General features: G+C 30.6%; 1 protein-coding gene and 1 pseudogene across 1 annotated transcript; both read right to left on the bottom strand.

Annotated features, from left to right (window-relative positions):
- Nucleotides 1–837: 837 nt before the first annotated feature.
- Nucleotides 838–7329, bottom strand: LOC132756992 (uncharacterized). Its single transcript, XM_060748154.1, has 3 exons — nucleotides 6609–7329; nucleotides 5785–5940; nucleotides 838–2369 (listed from the first exon to the last, which is right to left on the bottom strand). The coding sequence occupies exons 1-3, from the start codon at nucleotides 7327–7329 to the stop codon at nucleotides 1195–1197; spliced, it is 2052 nt and encodes a 683-aa protein (XP_060604137.1). The 3' UTR covers nucleotides 838–1194.
- Nucleotides 7330–12444: 5115 nt separating this feature from the next.
- Nucleotides 12445–20159, bottom strand: LOC132756991 (uncharacterized; annotated as a pseudogene).
- Between the last annotated feature and the right edge of the window lie 1614 nt (nucleotides 20160–21773).

Below are 21773 nucleotides of genomic sequence, written 5' to 3'. Positions count from 1 at the left end.
TGAATGCACCTAATTTTCTACCATAGCTCGATTTTTCATGTGCATTGTAGGAGTTTACAACCGGGAACTTTTTAAAAGTCCTTTATAAAAGCTTTCTATTTGGTTTACTGTTATAATTTCCAATAATACTCTTTTGAAAATTACCGGAACCATCTGTTTATGTTGCCTTTAAGTATTTAGTAGTACAGTTATAGTGATCAAAGTATTTTGGATGGAAGTAAAATACAACTTTGTTTACATTTTGCTACTTTTATGACAAAGAATTTTATATTCAGTGCAACTTTTTAGGTGATAAGCGTGTGTCAGCCCCTAAAACCATTAACTGAATATGAAGCTTATGTTTGATGTTTTGACATTCCGACGAACGGGGGGGGTTGGAAAGTGGAGGGTAATTTGTTAAGTTTCTTGAGGCATAATGTGCCTCCAAAATAAAATGCTAAATTTTTAACGGACTTTAAACCCTCTGACATGGTACACAAGGTATACAGGTCACGCTTGTAACATTGAAACGTTCTTTCTTTGTTTCTTTGTTTCTTAAAATATCTTTATTTCTTTCTTTTCTTCCTCCTTTTTTCCTTCTTTCATTCTGTTTGTAATTAGGTATGTTCGTTAGGAAAGTACATAAGACTCGACAACTTGTCGGAGTTTATATATCCGATTATGAAATTACCAGTCATAACAATGTGAATATGCAAATCTATAAATATTTTATTACATAAGTTTATAATATTTTTTCTTGATCAGTCTGATGCACATAATGATTAGGAAATATATCGTCTGTACAAAGATACATTATATACAAGAAGAAAAAAATATACTAAAAGTGTGTTGTATTTATATATATAAATATGGTTTTGTTTGAACATTGCATACGCATGAACGTACGTTCTATGTATAATAAGCATACGCAGGCTCATTTAAACTCCGTATTCTTCCCGAAATAAGTTTTTTATTTAGTTCCATTAAAAAAGAACATATACAAATATTCAAAATGAATATGTGTCAGCATCATATAATAATACCATTTTACTCTTTTGCACTTAGACAGCGTACCTGGGAGCTCTGTGCGGTTAAACAGAACTCAAAACTTTTGTAAAACATAAATCTTAAGAGCAGCCGTCACACAGCCTGTACCTATATAAACAGTTGTGGCGTACGTAGCATTATACAAACTCAATTTCAAATTACAAACGTTTAAAAGCAAAGTTCTTTGTTTCCAAATAGGACATGCCGACAGATAGACCCTACCGTTGAATTAAAATATTTCACGCTGTCTACAGTTATAGGTTTTCTATAGCTTCTTCTAAACAAGTGAAATCCATAGATACCAGCCCAATTGTAATTTATTTCATACACACTAGGACCTATTTGATTCACTAGCCGAGAGATTGTTCCATTTTCTACATGAATAGAGTCTGGGAAATTCTTATAAATACGATTTGGGTATATCATAGCATTAAAAACATAGGAATTATTGTTATAATGGTATTTATACCCGTCAAACCATTTCCGTAAAAACAACGCATTCTTTTCCGCCATGATGAACGAAGACGCCATGTAACCGCCTTGTTTCGACATCGTACATGGGTACTTCCGGAGTGGTTCTAGTGATTTAACTATGACTGTATCTGTATCCAAATATATTCCTCCATAAAGAATCAATGCCTCAATCCGCATAAAATCGCCAGTGTGTTCTTTATATAAGATTGCCTTTCCGAAAATGTTATTAGGTGGTTGCTGCCTAACATGAATAATATTCGGAGAAAGCTTCAACATTTTATTCCAGAAAGGCCCAGACGGCAATGCATCGCCATGAATCAAAATGACACATGGTCTGACGAAACGTATAACACTTATAAAACATACAAAGTCAAAAAATGAGAAAGCAGATTTCTTGTAGCTAACGTAATGCACTATATTTGGAACACGTCTATTGTCTTTACAACATTTATTCAAGTATGCTTTCAAACACTTATCACCAAAATTAAAACAAGGTATTGTTCCATCCAGTTCTTTCTCATCTTCGAAAGGTGTTTGCCCGATTTGAACTGTTTTACCATCACATTTCAATGCAAATGTTAATTTTGGTTGAATTTTTTGAATGTACTGTGTTATATTAATACTTGAACAATTTTGTTCTTCTTCAAATGTCCAAGAACTGAAATTTGTTGTAACTTTTGTTGAAAAATAGCGTTGGTACCAGTTACTATGCACTTTGCAAAATATCTCGGAATTTGAAGCGTTGAATTTTGAAGTTTCGTGTGCACTGTTATCAATATACATGTATTCTTGTTTTCTGAATGTTTCCATTTTGGAAATATCCACAAACATTGAACTTCTATTTTCTTTCGTTATAACTTTAGAAATACCTGAAAATATAAATGGAATTGTTTTGTTGTTAGTTTTGTGGCAAATAATGATTAACTATTGTTATGTAACTTCATGTGTTTTATTATCTGACATAATTTAATATTTTGTTTTAATGTATTTAACATCGCCATCATTCCATATAGAAGCTAATATTACATCTTTCTATCAGAAGGATAGAGCTCATAGTGACGAGAAACAAGTGGTTTGTAGTCAATCTAACCGAATGAAACTGATATACCGCAAATTCACTTAACCACGGTGATGGAACCCCATATGGATCTCAAAATTGAGCATCGGTAAAAAATATATGTGAATCAGCTGCTCCTGATGTGAGCTTTTATTCGATATTAGAAGGAGAAAATAGTCCAATCAGATGGGTAAGTTTTCAACATTTTAAACATTTCTTTAAAGTTCAAAGCTTTTTTTTAAAAAGAAAATCGGAATATGATTCTACCCTCCTTGCTTTCTTACATATTTACCCGTTTCTGTTCGGATTTTTATGCAGTCTTCATCGAGATATTCTTTCCGTTGTGCGTTTTGGTGTGCCCAAAATATTAAATGCGTATGAAGAAAATGTCGCAAAACAGTACAGAATTATCACAAAATCTTATCACCAAACGATGCTTAACATTCAAACAAACTCTAAATGAAACATTTATTGAGAATAGGCTCAAAATAAAGAAATTGCTGGTCAAAACTCCAGTCGAGCTTCATTTGTGCTGAAGAGATCCATAGATGATATAGGAAACCATCTACAAAACTATGGATCACTTTTATATAGTAGTTGAATTTAAGGGAACGATTAAAGTTCCGTAGCTTTGGCTGAAAGTACATAAGTGTGTTTGGTAAGTAAATATCCCTACCTCAGGCTAACTATCTGGTGCTAGCAATATAAAAAAACATTAGAAATCTTTAAAAAAAAATACCGAGTACTTGTATATAAAAAAATGACAGAGCGAATACTACTGATATGATAAATAATTTTTCACTTATTAAGAAAACGCAGCTTGGACAAGATTAAATAGCTGACAGATGAATTGGGTCATATCTATGTAAAGCTATTGTTTTATATAATTTTTCCCTAAATTGTCGAAATTCGTATAGATAAAATTTCACTTTAAGATTTCGCATGTGTATTTAATAGATTTTCATTCACAGGCACAATATTTTCATATTGAGTGTCATGTAGTGAATTTCAAGAAAACTTTTCATAAAACTGTCCTCAAAAGAAATATTCTACGAATAAACAAAGCAAACTCAAATAAATATTTGTATTACAATGGAAAATAAAGAACCATTAACTTAAATCTATTTATAATTTGTAGTAATTTATTGTGACATGGATGAGCTGAATAAAAGTAACGCTTTATATTAGTCGCGCTATTTTGTTCCCGTTTTAGTTTTTTTTGTAATTGGTATTCACATATTTTTTTTATAAAATAAAGGTACTCTATGGCGACAATGATCCATTCCAAATACTAATACATGTGTATTATACTAAGGGGTGGAATAATTTGAAATGATTTTAATGAAGCAAGTGACAACGGCATTTTTACTTCATTAAACCTCATTTTAACCGTTACCGGCATAAGTGACAATAAAGAAGCTCCAATAGCAGTACGTTTGAAAACTCAATGACTTACAAACATAGCTGTTATCAATGCCTTTAGTATATTAAATGTATTTTATCTTTTAGAGTTGATGTTATCCAAGCTCGACTTGGGGCAATGTGTCTATATGAAATATTAGTTTTTATTACAAAATGATACACAAAATAATAAAACATTTATTGTTATATGGAAGTGATTCGTTATTATGTTAATTTCTATATCACGCACATATGGATCTCTTCAGCACATATGGAGCTCAGATGGAATTTGGACCAGCAATTCCTTTATTTTGAGACCAATCTCAATACATGTTTCAATAATGGTCTGTTTGAATGTTAAGTATCGTTTGGTGGTAAGATTTTTTTTTTTTGAAAACTCTGTATTTGGAGTCCGTTTAGCGGCATTTTCTTCAAATGCATTGCATATTTTGGGCATACCAGAACCTACGACGGAAAGAATATCTCGATGAAGACTGCATAGAAATCCGAACATAAAATATGGATAAATATGGAAGGTAGAATCACATTTAATATATATGAAACGTTATACAGATTTCAGTTTCAGTTTTCAGTTTCAGTTTTTATTAAACCAAGGCATATAATATGCAACTGGTTATAACAACAAACAAACAGAAAAATAACAGTCAAAAATAACTAATATCACAATATAAAAATACAATTATGACTAGCTAAAAAAACAAAAAGGAGATCATATTGTTCATTTCAAGTACTGAATTCAATACAACATGTATTTTATATTGTAACAAATGGGAACGGAGAATGAGAAGTATTAGTTATCTAAATTTTAACATAATGTTTTTACAAAATAAAGATAATTTTAGTAGAATATTTTTATCACAACTATTCATTAATGTGTCAAGTTTAAAAATATTGGGATGAATGTAAAACCTGGGAAGAAGAGATTTACGTCTTTCTTATGTCATTAAAGTACGAACATTCAAATAAGTAGTGAAATTCATCACCAATAGCTTGATACGGACATAAGGAACAGACCCTATTATTATGATCAATTGCCAAATGTCTGCCTTTTTCGATTGGTAATAGGTGATTCATTGTTCTAAATTTACATAAATATTTGCCTATGTCAAAAGGAAGTACATCTAGATATTTTTCAAAACAATGAGTATTTTTATATGTACGATACACTAAACACTTAGAGGATGTATCAATAGTACTATGCCAATCTTGTAAAAATTGATCTTGAAGTCTAAGCTTCACAATATTTTTAAAGTGATTAATATTATCTACCTTCTGTAAATGAAAATATTCTGACATGCCAAGATTACTAAGTGTTTCTTTCACAAAATTTATCCATTTAGAATTAACAATATTCCTAGAGGACAAAGACAACATTGTTTTATAAAGACGTTTACATATCTTATTTTCCTTAGCATTTATAATTTTACTCCAGAAACACAAAACTCTTGCTTTCACTTGTACGGCTAATGGGAATATGCCTAACTCACCATAAACCATACAATTAGGTGTAGAAGCTTTTAAATTCAAAATAAATTTACAAAAATACAACTGAAATTTCTTTAGAATTTGAACTTGTTCGAATCCCCAAACTTCACTTCCATAAAGAAGGATAGGTACAACCATAGAGTTAAATAAATGTAGTTGCAAAGAAATTGGTAAGCATAATTTACGTGACTTTTGGATCACAGAAAACATTGCTCTTCTAGCATTATCAACAAGAATTTTCTTTGATTTCAAAAAATTACCATTATAATTAAAAAGTACTCCAAGGTAAGTAAAGTTATCTACAAAATCAAGCTTTTTACCATTGTACATGAAATCAAAGTCATCCTTAGGTTTTGACTTACTAAAGACCACTACTTTAGTCTTAGCTTCATTTACAACAAGATTCCATATATTACAGTACTCACTCATGGCATTTAAGGCATCTCGCAAATCAGTTTTGCTTTCTGCTAAAAGCACTGTATCATCAGCATATAACAAAAGAAACAATTTAACATAATAATAATATAATAATAATTACCACATTTTTATAGCGCCCTTCTCAAAAAATAAAATGTTCAAAGGCGCTTTACAATGGAATTATATACATTTACAATGACTTTAAAAACAAAAATAAGTAATAAAAATAATAACACACATATATGTATACATTTACAAAATATAAAATATAACATGATTAATCTAAAAGTCTAAAACTCAGTCGATCAAATAAAAAAATGTACATGAAGAATAATCTAAGACTTGAAAAAAAAAATAAAGAGAAACGTTAAAACTATTAAGATTTAAAAAAATACAAATCAAGATAAGACAACTGAAATCTAAATCCAATTTGATAAAAACAGTAAACAATACAAATTGAAATGTGATTCAAAAATAGACTATTATATTTCAAATGTGTACCCAGATATCTCATAACAAAAGACAGCACGCCAATTCACAGTGATGACAAATACAGCACAGTTAGTTACTATAAATTTTCTGGAAAAAAATGTGTTTTTAAAGATTTCTTAAAAACATCTACTGTTTTTGAGTCTCTGATACTGTCTGGGAGAGTATTCCACAATTTAGGTGCCACCGAAGAGAAACTGCGTTCACCATATCTTACAGTCCTACTTTTGGCAACAACAAGTTGCTTTGAAGTTTCTTGTTGGTTGATATAGCGCCAGTAAATGTTTAAGGTAAATTGGTGACTGGTCATGTAGGGCTTTATAAGTTTGCATAAGGATTTTAAAATCTACACGGTAAACCACAGGAATCCAGTGTAGTTTCTTCAATACTGGAGTGATATGTTCAAATCTGGATGTTCCTGTTATGATGCGGGCAGCAGTGTTTTGAAGATGTTGTAGTTTATTCAATGTCGTTTTAGGTACACCATATAAAAGTGCATAACAATAATCCATGCGTGAGGTGACTAAAGAATTCACTAAAAATTTTGTTGCATCAGTATTCAGGTATTTCCTTATATGACCAATCTGGCGTAGTTGTCCATAACAAGATCTACAAACTGAGTTAATGTGCTTTTCCAGGGTCATGTTGTTGTCCAATATAGCACCAAGATTTCTTACACTATTTGATGGTTTTATGTTTTCATCTCCGATAGTCACAGTTATGGTCTCAACATGCTGTTGGTTTCTCTGAGATGTAAATATAATTACTTCTGTCTTGTCAGCATTGATTTTTAACATATTATTGTTCATCCATGTTACTATTTCCGCAAGAAAGCTTTGAACTCGATCTAAAGAGTCATTCTTAGAGACTGGACATGTTGGTTTAAAGGAGAGGTACAGTTGTCCATCGTCTGCATAATAATGGTATTCCAATCCATGTTTCTTACATATCAATGACATCGTCACTAAGACATTCCCGAGTTGCGTCAGAGATATTTACAAGTCCTGTATATTTATTAGATACAAATTCTGACAAATCGTTCAAAAAGATAGAAAACAAAATTGGTGAAAGATTTTCACCTTGACGTACACCGGTAAAACTACTAAAGAAACTAGTCAACTCACAGTTTACTTTAACACAAGATTTAGCCTTACTGTACATATTGTGGATTATACCAAGACACTTACCATCAATATTATGTGACAAAAGTTTGTGCCATAAATGAAGTCGATTAACAGAATCAAATGCCTTCCTATAGTCAACAAATGCACAGTAAAGCTTTTTATTACAACTTAAATAATAATCAATTAACATCTTTAAGGAAAACATATGATCAGTGGTACCATATTGTGATCTGAACCCAGCTTGTTCTTCATTAAGTAAATTGTGGCATTCCAAATACTCATTCAGTCTCTTATTTAGTATATTGGTAAATAATTTGCCAAAACAACTTAAAATGGTAATCCCAGAAATAGTTCAGACGGAAATCTACGAACTGACATCATTCACTTCCGGTTACATCGCCACACAAAGTAGAACCACGAAATGATTTAGAAAGAAAACGTAATTATATTTTTTTCAAAGTAAGTAAATTTGAACTTACAAACTTTGATTTTTTTTTGGTTGTAACAAAAAGTGTTATAAGTGGAAATAATTATTGCAACATATTTCTTTAAATATACAACAAATAAAACTACATTCAATAAAAATTCGACACCAGTATTAAACAAGACAAACTGTAAACTGCATGCTTACATGCTAAGCGGTCGTAATTCTTTATTTGTGTAACAAAAATCTATTACCTCTTATATTAAAGTTTCTGTGCAAATGGTAATTTAATATCCAAACAGATGTGAAAATCCAAAATGACAACAGTAGAAACAAAGTTCTACCGTAAAAAGAGTTCATGGTGTCCTACATTAATTCAAACTACATCGATCATATATGTGCTATAGTTGAACTAAGTTTTTCTTCGCATCTGTTACCAGCAGTATCATGATAATTTCCGTCGTTATGATTAGGCGGGTTCGTTAAATCATGTTAAAGCTTATCAAAATAATCTTATTGATATATTTTCTTCAACAGAAGTATTCAACATTACTGTTTATTAATTGTTTGTCTCGAAATAAAACTATTTGAAATATTTTGCATCTGACAGTTATTATACCTGATTCTTTTAACTGTTATCAAAGCAGTGTAATTGTTACTTTAAATTTATTTATATGAATATATATTTTATGACTCAGAAATGAATAAATATTTACTTATTTAAAAGGTCAAACATGAGTTTTATACCGTTTAGAGCATGTGTCTTACCTAAAGCAAATTGTCCAAAATGTTTAAAGTTTTGTGTCATTAAAGTAGCAAAATGGAAACAAAGTAGTATTTTGACTTCCATACAAAATATAAAATCACTATAAATGTACTAATTGCCAAAAAGCAAAAAATTGTTGAAAACTTTAAAAGAATACAAAAAGTGAAACGAATTTGAGAAATAAAAATTAATAAAAGCATTTCTGGTGCAAAATGGGCTTAACTTGCCTGTCACATGTAACACATCGTACACCAGTTTTATGTGTCTGTACGTGAGAGCTATTGCGAGTGATATTGGTCGGATACCATCGACAATCAGCTTGATATGAATTACATTTACAAAAAGAAAAAAAAAACACAAAAAAAAACCAGATAATGTTAGGTAAGTTCATCGTTCCCTACTCATCGTCATCGTTCCGGACGTACATGGGCAACAAAATGTAAGGAGAATACAGCTCAAATTAGAATAATCAAACATATCCCGTTCATATCAAGTAAAATATTGAAGAAAGAAGGCATGTTGCGTGGTTGAATGTGTGAATTGCTTTGCCATCTTCTAAAACCATGCTCTAAATATTATGTCGATGTTCATGTACGATAATGCTTATTCAAATGCCCATTTAGTCTCGTATGGTTGTTGATTATTTTCTTCTATTAACGTTAACATCACTTCAGTGGCGTGCAAAAAGCCCAGACCGAAACCCCATCAAACATTCTCCTAAAACGTATAATTACAAGAACTTCACAAGGAATTGATAAATTTATCCCAATGTCAAATTCAGCCGGCACAGTTACTGAACTGGTGAGTTCGAAAGTATTTATAACGCCGGGGCGGGTATTTAAACGACAGATTTCCGTCAGTTTCATTTTAACAGCGCAATCTTTAGGCCGGACAAGTATACCGGCGAAATAGATAGCTTATGGCGGAGCGGGTATTTCTAACGGCGGATTTCCGTCATAAGACATTTACATTGGATTATATAGTAACGGCGGAAGGGTCCCATACCGCTTTCCATACAGAAGGTCAAGATACCACAAATATACATGTGATATTTGTGTGATAAGAAGCTTGAAATATGGCTGTAGCTTGACTTCTGGTCGTCACTCGGAATAAGTAAAAAGCATTTTTTTTTTTGTCTTTTCTTCCTCTTCTTATAACTCAATAAAATCTCATGTTTTTTCTCTAGTTTTCTATTAGCACTCTTTTGCTCTTTGACATTTAGCTCTGACCCAAAACACATGAAAATGCAAATTCTCAAAAATAATGCTAACAAAGTTACACCGTGTAAAGTATTAAATACACTACTTTTTTCCATGTGAACATATATATCAGCATGCATCTCACACTAAGTAAATTCTTATTCATGAAAACGATTCTTTAGTACATACCAATTAAATTCTTATGCATAAAAACGATTCTATAAGTCAGAAATAAACTTATAGATTAATATAAGAGGTTTTTTTTTCAAATAGTCCTTTATTTAAGATAACTGAGAAAAATAGTATCTAAAACTATTTTTTAAGAATAAGAGCATTTTCAAAGAGTTGCTGACCGCGTAGGTTCAAATCTTGTATGGGGCAAGTCGTTATTTCCTTTAACAAGAAACTTTACACCTATTGTTTAGTACCGGTTTTATTCCAGGAACGGATTCAAACGTGTTTCAATAAGCTTATAACTCCCAACACAACTAAAATAAATTAGTAAAAATCATTAACTAAATAAGTAGTGAAATTCATCACCAATGGGGAAATAAAAAAAGATTATACGGCTTTAGTTCAACCATTTCAATAAGTTACAAACGATTCAAATGGTTCTAAATTTACATAAATATTTGCTTTTATTAAATAGAAGAATATATTCTTCAAAACAATGAGTATTTTTGTTTGTATGATTCCCTTATCACTTAGGATATTATTTACAGAATTATGCCAATCCGTGCAATCCAAACTTAAAAGAACATTTGAAAATATTAATATACCGGCCAGTATATTGTCTTCCTTCTGCTGATGGAAGAATATCTTTTTCAAATGTTATCCACGAGAATTAACAAAATTTCTTAAAAATACTGACTACATTGTTTTATGTTTTACATATTTAATTGCCCTCTATATTTATAGGTTTTACTCCTGAAACACAACTGTTATGACTTGTAAGGCTAAGTTTGATATATCTAATTCACCAATCATACAATTAAGTGTAGAAGATTTTAAATTCAAAATATATTTACAAACAGACAATTAAATTTTCTCCAGAATCTGAAAAAAAGGTACAACTATGGTATTGAATAAATGTTATTGTAAGGAATTTCGTAAACACATTTTACAAAACTTATCTTCTAAAATGGTCAGCAAGAACTTTTAATATTTACAAAATATATCATTGTAGTTAAAAAGCAAACCAATTTAAGTAAAGCTTCCACTAAATCAAGCTTTAAAAGTCATACATAAAGTGAAAATCCTCACTGGACTTTGATTAACTAAAATTATTATTTTGAATGCCTGTTATAAAACTTTTTATGTTATTAAGGTTATTGGCAAAACCCACTCTGTCTTGACTTAGATAGATTTCGTCTGTATTTTAAAGTGCGACTTAATAATACTTTTAAACAAAAAAGGTTCCAAAGATACGGGAGTTTGGAACGTTAGTAATGTATAAGCTCTTGAACCTATCTAATGAAACTGAACACAGTAGAAAGAAATGAGCGATTTTTTTGGTCAAAACAGAGATATAGAAGACGAATACCATTTTGTCATTAAATGCCTGTTGTACGAACATATTAGAAAACAATTCATTTATTCATATTTTCATAAAATACAAAATGTTATAAATTTACAGAGGCTTTAAAAAGTGATAATTAGACTACAATAAGAAATCTTGCGAAATTTACTCACAATGCCTTTATGCTTAGTGGTGACGACTGATAAATATGACCTGAATCTCTGACTTAAGATGATTATACACGAATGCAAACAGAAGTAAATGTACCTACTTTTCTCAAACATAGTTCTATTTTTCATGTGCATTTTGTGTGTGCACAATAAAACTGTTATTGCACCGGAAACGTTACAATATTTTAGTGCTTTAACAGACATACTTGAAATACTATAAAAAAAAGAAATATCGGTCACTTTTATTAAAATTGGAACATTTAATCATGACTGTCGGCCGTTTTTTATGTTTCCAAATATGTCTGTTCGTTAGGAAAGTCGTTAGGAAAGTGTAAAGAAAAAACTCATATTTGATATCCAATGACATCTTGTAGGAGTTTACCAGATTATGAAATTTCCAGATTATATTTCTATAAATATTGTATTACTATAGCATGTTAATTATCATCTTCATGATTAGTTTATCAGTCTTATATACTGTACCTAATGATTAGGAAATATATCGTATTTGTAAAGAAACATTATAACAAGAAGGTAGGAGAAAATTGCATTAAGTTGTTTGTACATATCATGCGTTTCACACTGTTTTCATTTTGTTTTATGCATACGCATGCTCTCTTGTTTGAACGCAGATATAGTTTGAAACCTGCCTTCTTTTCGACATATCTCTTTTCTTATTTCCATTTAGAATATACATGCAGAAGTGTTCGCTTGATTATTCAAATTAAATGTTCGTCTGCATATAACAATAACATTCTACTCTTATGCATCCTGACAGCGCAATTGGAACTCTGTTCGGTTGAACATAACTTTTGTACGGGTAAGCATAATGTTGTATGTTTAACAGTTGAACAAAACTTTAGCACACATATGTTTAATTGAGACATAACATTATACAAATACAATTTCAAAATGCAAACGTTTAAAAGCAAAGTTCTTTGTTTCCAAATAGGACATGCCGACAGATAGACCCTACCGTTGAATTGAAATATTTCACGCTGTCTACAGTTATAGGTTTTCTATAACTCCTACTAAACAAGTGAAATCCATACATACCAGCCCAATTGTAATTTATTTTATACACACTAGGGCCTATTTGATTCACTAGCCGAGAGATTGTTCCATTTTCTACATAAATAGAGTTTGGGAAATTCTTATAAATACGTTTTGGGTACATCATAGCATTAAAAAAACATAAGGAATTATTGTTCATTAAAATGGTATTTATAACCCGCCGAAACCATTTCCGTAAAAACAACGCATTCTTTTTCCGCCATGATGAACGAAGACGCCATGTAACCGCCTTGTTAGACATCGTACATGGGTAAACTTCCAGAGTGGTTCTAGTGATTTAACTATGACTGTATCTGTATCCAAATATATTCCTCCATAAAGAAATCAATGCCTAATCGCATAAAATCGCCAGTGTGTTCCCTTTTATATAAGATTGCCTTTTGCCGAAAATGTTATTAGGGTGGTTGCTGCCTAACATGAATTAATATCGGAGAAAGCTTCAACCATTTTTTTCCAGAAAGGCCCAGAACGGCAATGCAATCGCCATGAATCAAAATGGGACACATGGTCTTGACGAAACGTATAACACTTATAAAAACATACAAAGTCAAAAAATGATAAAGCAGATTTCTTGTAGCTAACGTAATGCACTATATTTGGAACACGTCTATTGTCTTTTACAAACATTTATTCAAGTATGCTTTCAAACACTTATCACAAAATTAAAACGCGGTAATTGTTTCATCCATTACTTTCCCATCTCCAACAGGTGTTTGCCCGATTTTGAACCTGTTTTTTACCATCAACAATTTCAATGAAAATGTTAATTTTGTGTTGAATGTTTTGAATGTTACTTGTGTTTTAATTAATACTTGAACAATTTTGTTCTTCTTCAAATGTCCAAGAACTGAAATTTGTTGTAACTTTTTGTTGAAAAATAGCGTTGGTACCAGTTACTATGCACTTTGCAAAAATATCTCGGAATTTGAAACGTTGAATTTTGAAGTTTCGTGTGCACTGTTATAATATACATGTTATTCTTGTTTTCTGAATGTTTCCATTTTGGAAATATCCACAAACATTGAACTTCTATTTTCTTTCGTTATAACTTCAGAAATACCTGAAAATATAAATGGAATTGTTTTGTTGTTAGTTTTGTGGGCAAATAATGATTAACTATTGTTATGTAACTTCAAATGTGTTTTATTATCTGACATAATTTAATATTTTTTGTTTATGTATTTAACATCGCCAAATCATTCCATATAGAAGCTAATATCTTACATCTTTCTATCAGAAGGATAGAGCTCATAGTGACGAGAAACAAGTGGTTTGTAGTCAATCTAACCGAATGAAACTGATATACCGCAAATGCACTTAACCACGGTGATGGAACCCCACATGGATCTCAAAATTGAACATCGGTAAAAAATATATGTGAATTTCCACTGCTCCTGAATCCTGATGTAAGATTTTATTCGATATGATTGTGAAGGATAAAATAGATTAATCACAGGGTAAGCTTTAAACATTTTAAACATTTATGTAAAATTCAAAGATTTTTTTTTTTGGAGAAAATCGGAATGTGATTCTACCCTCCTGGCTTTTCTTCTTTACCCATTTTTTGTTCGGATTTTTATGCAGTCTTCATCGAGGTTTTCTTTCCGTCGTGGGTTCTGGTGTGCTCAAAATATGCAATGCGTATGAAGAAAATGTCAATAAACGGGCTTTCACACAATCTTTTATCACCAAATGATGCTTAAAAAACCCTTATTGAAATATTTATTGAGAATAGGCTCAAAATAAAGAAATTGCTGGTCAAAACTCCAGTCGAGCTTCATTTGTGCTGAAGAGATCCATAGATGATATAGGAAACCATCTACAAAACTATGGATCACTTTTATATAGTAGTTGAATTTAAGGGAACGATTAAAGTTCCGTAGCTTTGGCTGAAAGTACATAAGTGTGTTTGGTAAGTAAATATCCCTACCTCAGGCTAACTATCTGGTGCTAGCAATATAAATAAACATTAAAAATCTTAAAAAAAAATAAATAAATAAAAATACCGAGTACTTGTTTATAAAAAAAAATGACAGAGCGAATACTACTGATGATAAATTATTTTCCACTAATTAAGAAAACGTAACTTGGACAAGATTAAACAGCTGACAGATGAATTGGATCATATCTATTTAAAGCTATGGTTTCATATAATTTTTCCCTAAATTGTCTAAATTCGTATAGATAAAATTTTTCACTTTAAAGATTCCGCATGTGTATTTAATAGATTATCATTCACAGGCACAAGTATTTTCATATTGATTGTCAATGCAGTGAATTTCAAGAAAACTTTCATAAAACTGTTTTAGTTTGATTTTTTTTTTGTAATTGGTATTCACATATTTTTTTTATAAAATAAAGGTACTCTATGGCGACAATGATCCATTCGCCGCAAATACTAATACATGTGTATTATACTAAGTGGTGGAATAATTTGAAATAATTTTAATGAAACAAAGTGACACGGGGCCGTTTTTTACTGCCTTAAACCTCATTTTAACCGTTATCGGCATAAGTGACAATAAAGAAGCTCCAAATAGTAGTACATTTGAAAAGTCACTGACTTACATAGGCTGTAATCAATGCCTTTAGTATACTAAATGTTTTTTTTATCTTTTAGGGTTGCTTTACCCTATTGCGCTATAACGCTGAGTACACTTTGTTGAGAGATACAAATTAAATTAAATTCCATCATACAGCGTACATCTCACGGAACTTACCGAAAATCTACCGAAGATTAATATACTGTGTGCATCGACCGTGTAATCAGTATGTAATTGACAGGTTAATAAAACCAAACAATAAAGAAGGTCAAGATACCACAAATATACATGTGATATTTGTGTGATAAGAAGCTTGAAATATGGCTGTAGCTTGACTTCTGGTCGTCACTCGGAAATAAGTAAAAAACATTTTTTTTTGTCTTTTCTTCCTCTTCTAATAACTCAATAAAATCTCATGTTTTTTCTCTAGTTTTCTATTAGCACTCTTTTGCCATTTGACATTTAGTTCTGACCCAAAACACATGAAAATGCAAATTCTCAAAAAATAATGCTAACAAAGTTACACCGTGTAAAGTATTAAATACTAGTATTGCACACTACTTTTTTCTATGTGAACATATATATCAGCATGCATCTCATACCAAGTAAATTTTTATTCATAAAAACGATTCTATAAGTCAGAAATAAACTTATAGATTAATATAGGAGGTTTTTTTTTCAACTAGTCCTTTATTTAAGATTACTGAGAAAAATAGTATCTAAAAATAATTTTTAAGAATAATAGCATTTTCAAAGAGTTGCTGGTCGCGTAGGTTCGAATCTTGTCAGGGGCAAAATCGTTATTTTCCTTTTAAAAAGAAAAAGTTAGACTATTTTTTTAGTAAATGGGTTTTTTTCCAAAGGGAAAGGATTCGAAAAGTGTTTTTAAAAAAGCTTATAACTCCCCAAAACAACTAACATAAATTAGTAAAAATTTTAAACCCGAAAAAAGTAGTGAAAAAAATCAAACCCAAAGGGGGGGATAAAAAAAAAATTTTACGGCTTTAAATTTTTACCCATTTCAAAAAGTTACATTTTGATTCAAAAAGGTTCTAAAATTTTTCATAAAAGTTTGCTTTTAAAAGAAATTTGGGAAAAATATATTTTCAAAAAAAATGAGTATTTTTTTTTGTATGAAATTTCCCCCATCATTTAGGATAAATTTTTTTACAGAAAAAATGCCAAAACCGTGCAATCCAAACTTAAAAAAACATTTGGAAATATTAATATACCGGCCAGTATATTGTCTTCCTTCTGCTGATGGAATAATATCTTTTACAAATGTTATCTATAAGAATTAACAAAATTTCTTAAAGATACTGACAACATTGTTTTATGTTTTACATATTTAATTGCCCTCTACATGTATAGGTTTTACTCGTTATGAATTGTAAGGCTAAGTTTGATATACCTAATTCACCAATCATACAATTCAATTAGGTGTAGAAGATTTTAAATTTAAAAATAAATTTACAAACAGACAATTGAATTTTCTGCATAATCTGAATTTGTTCAAATCCCAAAATTTCACTATCATATAGAAAAAAGGTACAACTATGGTATTGAGTAAATGTTATTGCAAGGAATTTGGTAAACATACAACACTTTCCTTTTAAAATGATGAGCAAGAACTTTTTATATTTACAAAATCTATCATTGTAGTTAAAAAGCAAACCAATTTAAGTAAAGCTGTCCACTAAATCAAGCTTTAAAATTCATACATAAAGTGAAAATCCTCACTGGACTTTGATTAACTAAAATTATTATTTTAGTTAAGCTTCACTTACAAGACTCTATTAATCACTTAAATCACTCATAACATTTTATGCATTTTTCAAATCAAGAGTACTGTATTATCGGCATATAACAACAAAGATATTTTTAACATAAACTTAAATTTCTCTATTACTAAGACAGTCAGCAAGTTGCATTTTAGATATTGACAAGACCTGTACACTTATTAGACACAATTCTGACAAATCCTTTAAAAACACAAAACGAAATGGGCGAAAGATTTTCATCTTAATGTACTCCAGTAAAGCTATTATAGAAGATTTATTTTATTTATAAAATATTGTTCATATTATAGAATATTCTAAGACATTCACCATCAATATAAAGAACCAAAAGTTTATACCATAAATGAAATCGACGTCTTCTTATTTTCCGCAAATACACCGTATTATTTATATTACAAATCGGGTAATAATGAATTAACATCTTTAAACTGAACAAAATAGAACAGAACAGAAATTTATGTGTTTTACTTGAACATTTACAGTTCATTGTTACATGCATACATACATTAAGTAATGTGACATTTTAAACAATATAGTACTATATTGTGACCTGAAGTTATCAGCTTGTTCTTCATTTAGTATAGCAAATTGTGACATTCGACATGTTTGTTTAATCTTTTTTTTGAATTGTATATTGGTAAACAACTTACAAAAAAGGTCTTTATTTATCCTCCGGATCAGACTTGGAGAAAATTGAAATGTTGCGTCCATGGAATGCCTGTTGTAAAACCTTTTATGTTATTAAGGTTATTCATATGCTTGGCAAAACCCACTCTGTCTTGACTAGATAGATTCCGTCTGTATTTTAAAGTGCGACGTAATAATACTTGTCAACAAAAAAGGTTCCAAAGATACGGGAGTTTGGAACGTTAGTAATGTATAAGCTCTTGAACCTATCTAATGAAACTGAACACAGTAGAAAGAAATGAGCTATTTTTTGTCAAAACAGAGATATATAGAAGACGAATACCATTTTGTCATAATATGCCTGTTGTACGAACATATAAGAACAGTTCATTAATTCTGTTTTCATAAAATACCAAATGATATAAATTTACAGAGGTTTTAAAAAGTGATAATTAGACTACAATAGAAAATCTTGCGAAATTTACTCACAATGCCTTTATGTTTAGTGATGATGACTGATAAATATTACCTGAAACGCTGACTTAAGATGATTATACATGAATGTAGATAGAAGTAAATGTACCTACTTTTCTCAAATATAGTTCTATTTTCCATGTGCATTTGTGTATGCACAATAAAACTGTTATTGTACCGGAAACGTTATAATATTTTAGTGCTTTAACAGACATACTTCAAATCCTATAAAAAGGAATACCGGTCACTTTTGTTAAAATTGGAACATTTTATCATGACTGTCCCGTGTTTTCCATGTTTCCAAATATGCCTGTTCGTTAGGAAAGTGTAAAGAAAAAACTCATATTTGATATCCAATGACATCTTGTAGGAGTTTACCAGATTATGAAATTTCCAGATTATATTTCTATAAATATTATATTACTAAAGCATGTAAATTATCATTTTCATGATTAGTTTATATAATCAGTTCAATAAAAACAAACGCTTTTCTTAAGCTTTCGACGTTTAGTCTTCTTCAGAAAAAATTGACGTTTATAACATAACAAATGACAAATGACTCAACGTCCGTTTAACTATACGCTAAACAGAACGTGACGTTAACGCGGGAATAAAAACATTGTCAAATAAATGCAGAATCTTTCATGAATATAAATACAGCAATATACAATAAATTACACATATAATATGGATCTGCACATGTGATACAAAAATTCTCATAATTAATAATAATAATAAAAAAAAGTTGAAAAAAAACAACTTTTTTTTTATCAAATGTTTTTTTTTCTTTCTTTTTTATGATTAGTTTATCAATCTGATATACTGTACCTAATGATTAGGAAATATATCGTGTATGTAAAGAAACATTATAACAAGAAGGAAGGAGAAAAATGCATTAAATACATGTAGTTTATACATATCAGGTGTTTTATACTGTGTTATAACTAAGTCTTTGTTTTGTTTTATGAACACTGCATACACATGCAGGACCGCATGCTCTCTTGCTGGTACGCAGACGCATTTTGAAGCCTTCTTTTACAGAAGATCTTTTTTCTTATTTCCATTTAACATATACAGAAATGTTAGCTTGATTATTCAAATTAAATATTCGTTTGCATATAACAATATCATTCTACTCTTCTGCATTCTGACAGCGCATGACTTTCAAGGACAGCCAACACACATAGGATTACTTGCACCGTAGCATTGTACAAACACTATTTTAAGTTGCAACCGTTTAAAAGCAAAGTTCTTTGTTTCCAAATAGGACATGCCGACAGATAGACCCTACCGTTGAATTGAAATATTTCACGCTGTTTTCAGTTATAGGTTTTCTATAACTCCTACTAAACAAGTGAAATCCATACATACCACCCCAGTTGTAATTTATTTCATACACACTAGGACCTATTTGATTCCACTAGCCGAGAGATTGTTCCATTTTTCTACATGAATAGAGTCTGGGAAATTCTTATAAATACGATTTGGGTATATCATAGCATTAAAAACATAGGAATTATTGTTATAATGGTATTTATACCCGTCAAACAATTTCCGTAAAAACAACGCATTCTTTTCCGCCATGATGAACCGACGACGCCATGTAAAAACCATTTTTCGACATCGTACATGGGTACTTCCGGAGTGGTTCTAGTGATTTAACTATAATGTATCTGTATCCAAATATATTCCTCCATAAAGAAATCAATGCTTTAATTCGCATAAAATCGCCAGTGTGTTCTTTATATAAGATTGCCTTTCCGAAAATGTTATTAGGTGGTTGCTGCCTAACATGAATAATATTCGGAGAAAAGCTTCAACATATTATTCCAGAAAGGCCCAGACGGCAATGCATCGCCCATGAATCAAAATGACACATGGTCTGACGAAACGTATAACACTTATAAAACTTACAAAGTCAAAAAATGAGAAAGCAGATTTCTTGTAGCTAACGTAATGCACTATATTTGGAACACGTCTATTGTCTTTACAACATTTATTCAAGTATGCTTTCAAACACTTATCACCAAAATTAAAACAAGGTATTGTTCCATCCAGTTCTTTCTCCATCTTCGAAAGGTGTTTGCCCGATTTGAAATGTTTTTACCATCACATTTCAATGCAAATGTTAATTTTGGTTTGAATTTTTTTTGAATGTACTGTGTTATATTAATACTTGAACAATTTTGTTCTTCTTCAAAATGTCCAAGAACTGAAATTTGTTGTAACTTTTGTTGAAAAATAGCGTTGGTACCAGTTACTATACTCTTTGCAAAATATCTCGGAATTTGAAGCGTTGAATTTTGAAGTTTCGCGTGCACTGTTATCAATATACATGTATTCTTGTTTTCTGAATGTTTCCATTTTGGAAATATCCACAAACATTGAACTTCTATTTTCTTTCGTTATAACTTTAGAAATACCTGAAAATATAAATGGTATTGTTTTGTTGTTAGTTTTGTGGCAAATAATGATTAACTATTGTTATGTAACTTCATGTGTTTTATTATCTGACATAATTTGATATTTTGTTTTTATGTATTTAACATCGCCATCATTCATTCCATATAGGAGCTAATATTACATACTTCTATCAGGAGCTCATAGTGACAAGAAACAAGTGGTTTGTAGTCAATCTAACCGAATGAAACTGATATACCGCAAATGCACTTAACCACGGTGATGGAACCCCATATGGATCTCAAAATTGAACATCGGTAAAAAATATGTGAATTTCCGTTGATCCACATGTGCGATATGTTAAGTAGAAAATAGATCAATCACAGGGTAAGCTTTCAATATTTATGTAAAATTCAAAGTTTTTTTTTAGAGAAAATCGGAATGTGATTCTACCCTCTTTTCTTCTTTACCCAAGTTCGGATTTTTATGCAGTGTTCATCGAGGTATTCTTTCCGTCTTTGGTTCTGGTGTGCTCAAAATATGCAATGTGTATGAAGAAAATGTCGCTAAACGGACTCGACTCCAAATACAGAGCTTTCACAAAATCTGATCACCAAACGATGTTAAAAACAAACTCTTATTGAAATATTTATTGAGAATAGGCTCAAAATAAAAAAAAAATGCTGGTCAAAACTCCAGTCGAGCTTCATATGTGCGGAAGAGATCCATAGATGATAAAGGAAACCATCTACAAAACTATGGAACACTTTAATATAATTGAAATATGATTGAATAGCCAATATAAAGTAACAAGTTCCGTACCTTTGGCTGTAAGTACATTAGTCCGTGTGTTTTGTAAGTAAATATCACTACTTCAATAGGCTAACTATCTGGTGCTAGCAATATAAACATATATTTAAAATCTAAAAAATACCGAGTACTATAGTATATAAAAAAATTGACACAGAGCGAATACTACTGGTATGATAAATAATTTACCACTAAGAACACGTAACTTGGGCAAGACCAAACAGCTGACAAATGAATTGGGCCACATCTCTGTAAAGCTATTGTTTCATATAATTTTTCCCTAAATTATTTAAATTCGTATAGATAGAATTTCACTTCAAGATACCGCAAGTGTATTTAATCGATTTTCATTCACAGGCGTAAGTATTTTCCTATTGATTGTCATGCAGTGAATTGCAAGAAAACTTCTTCATATCAAAGCACAGAAGGCGCTGAATTTGTTTGGGTCTCAGAATGTCAGAAAGGTGAAGGTTG

The sequence above is a fragment of the Ruditapes philippinarum genome, unplaced genomic scaffold, assembly GCF_026571515.1.
Source record: "Ruditapes philippinarum isolate M1 unplaced genomic scaffold, ASM2657151v2 ctg67_1_1_1_1, whole genome shotgun sequence".
NCBI classification, from domain to species: Eukaryota; Metazoa; Mollusca; class Bivalvia; order Venerida; family Veneridae; genus Ruditapes; species Ruditapes philippinarum.
Note: the sequence above shows the minus strand (reverse complement) of the source record. Positions and strands in the feature narration are given on the sequence as shown.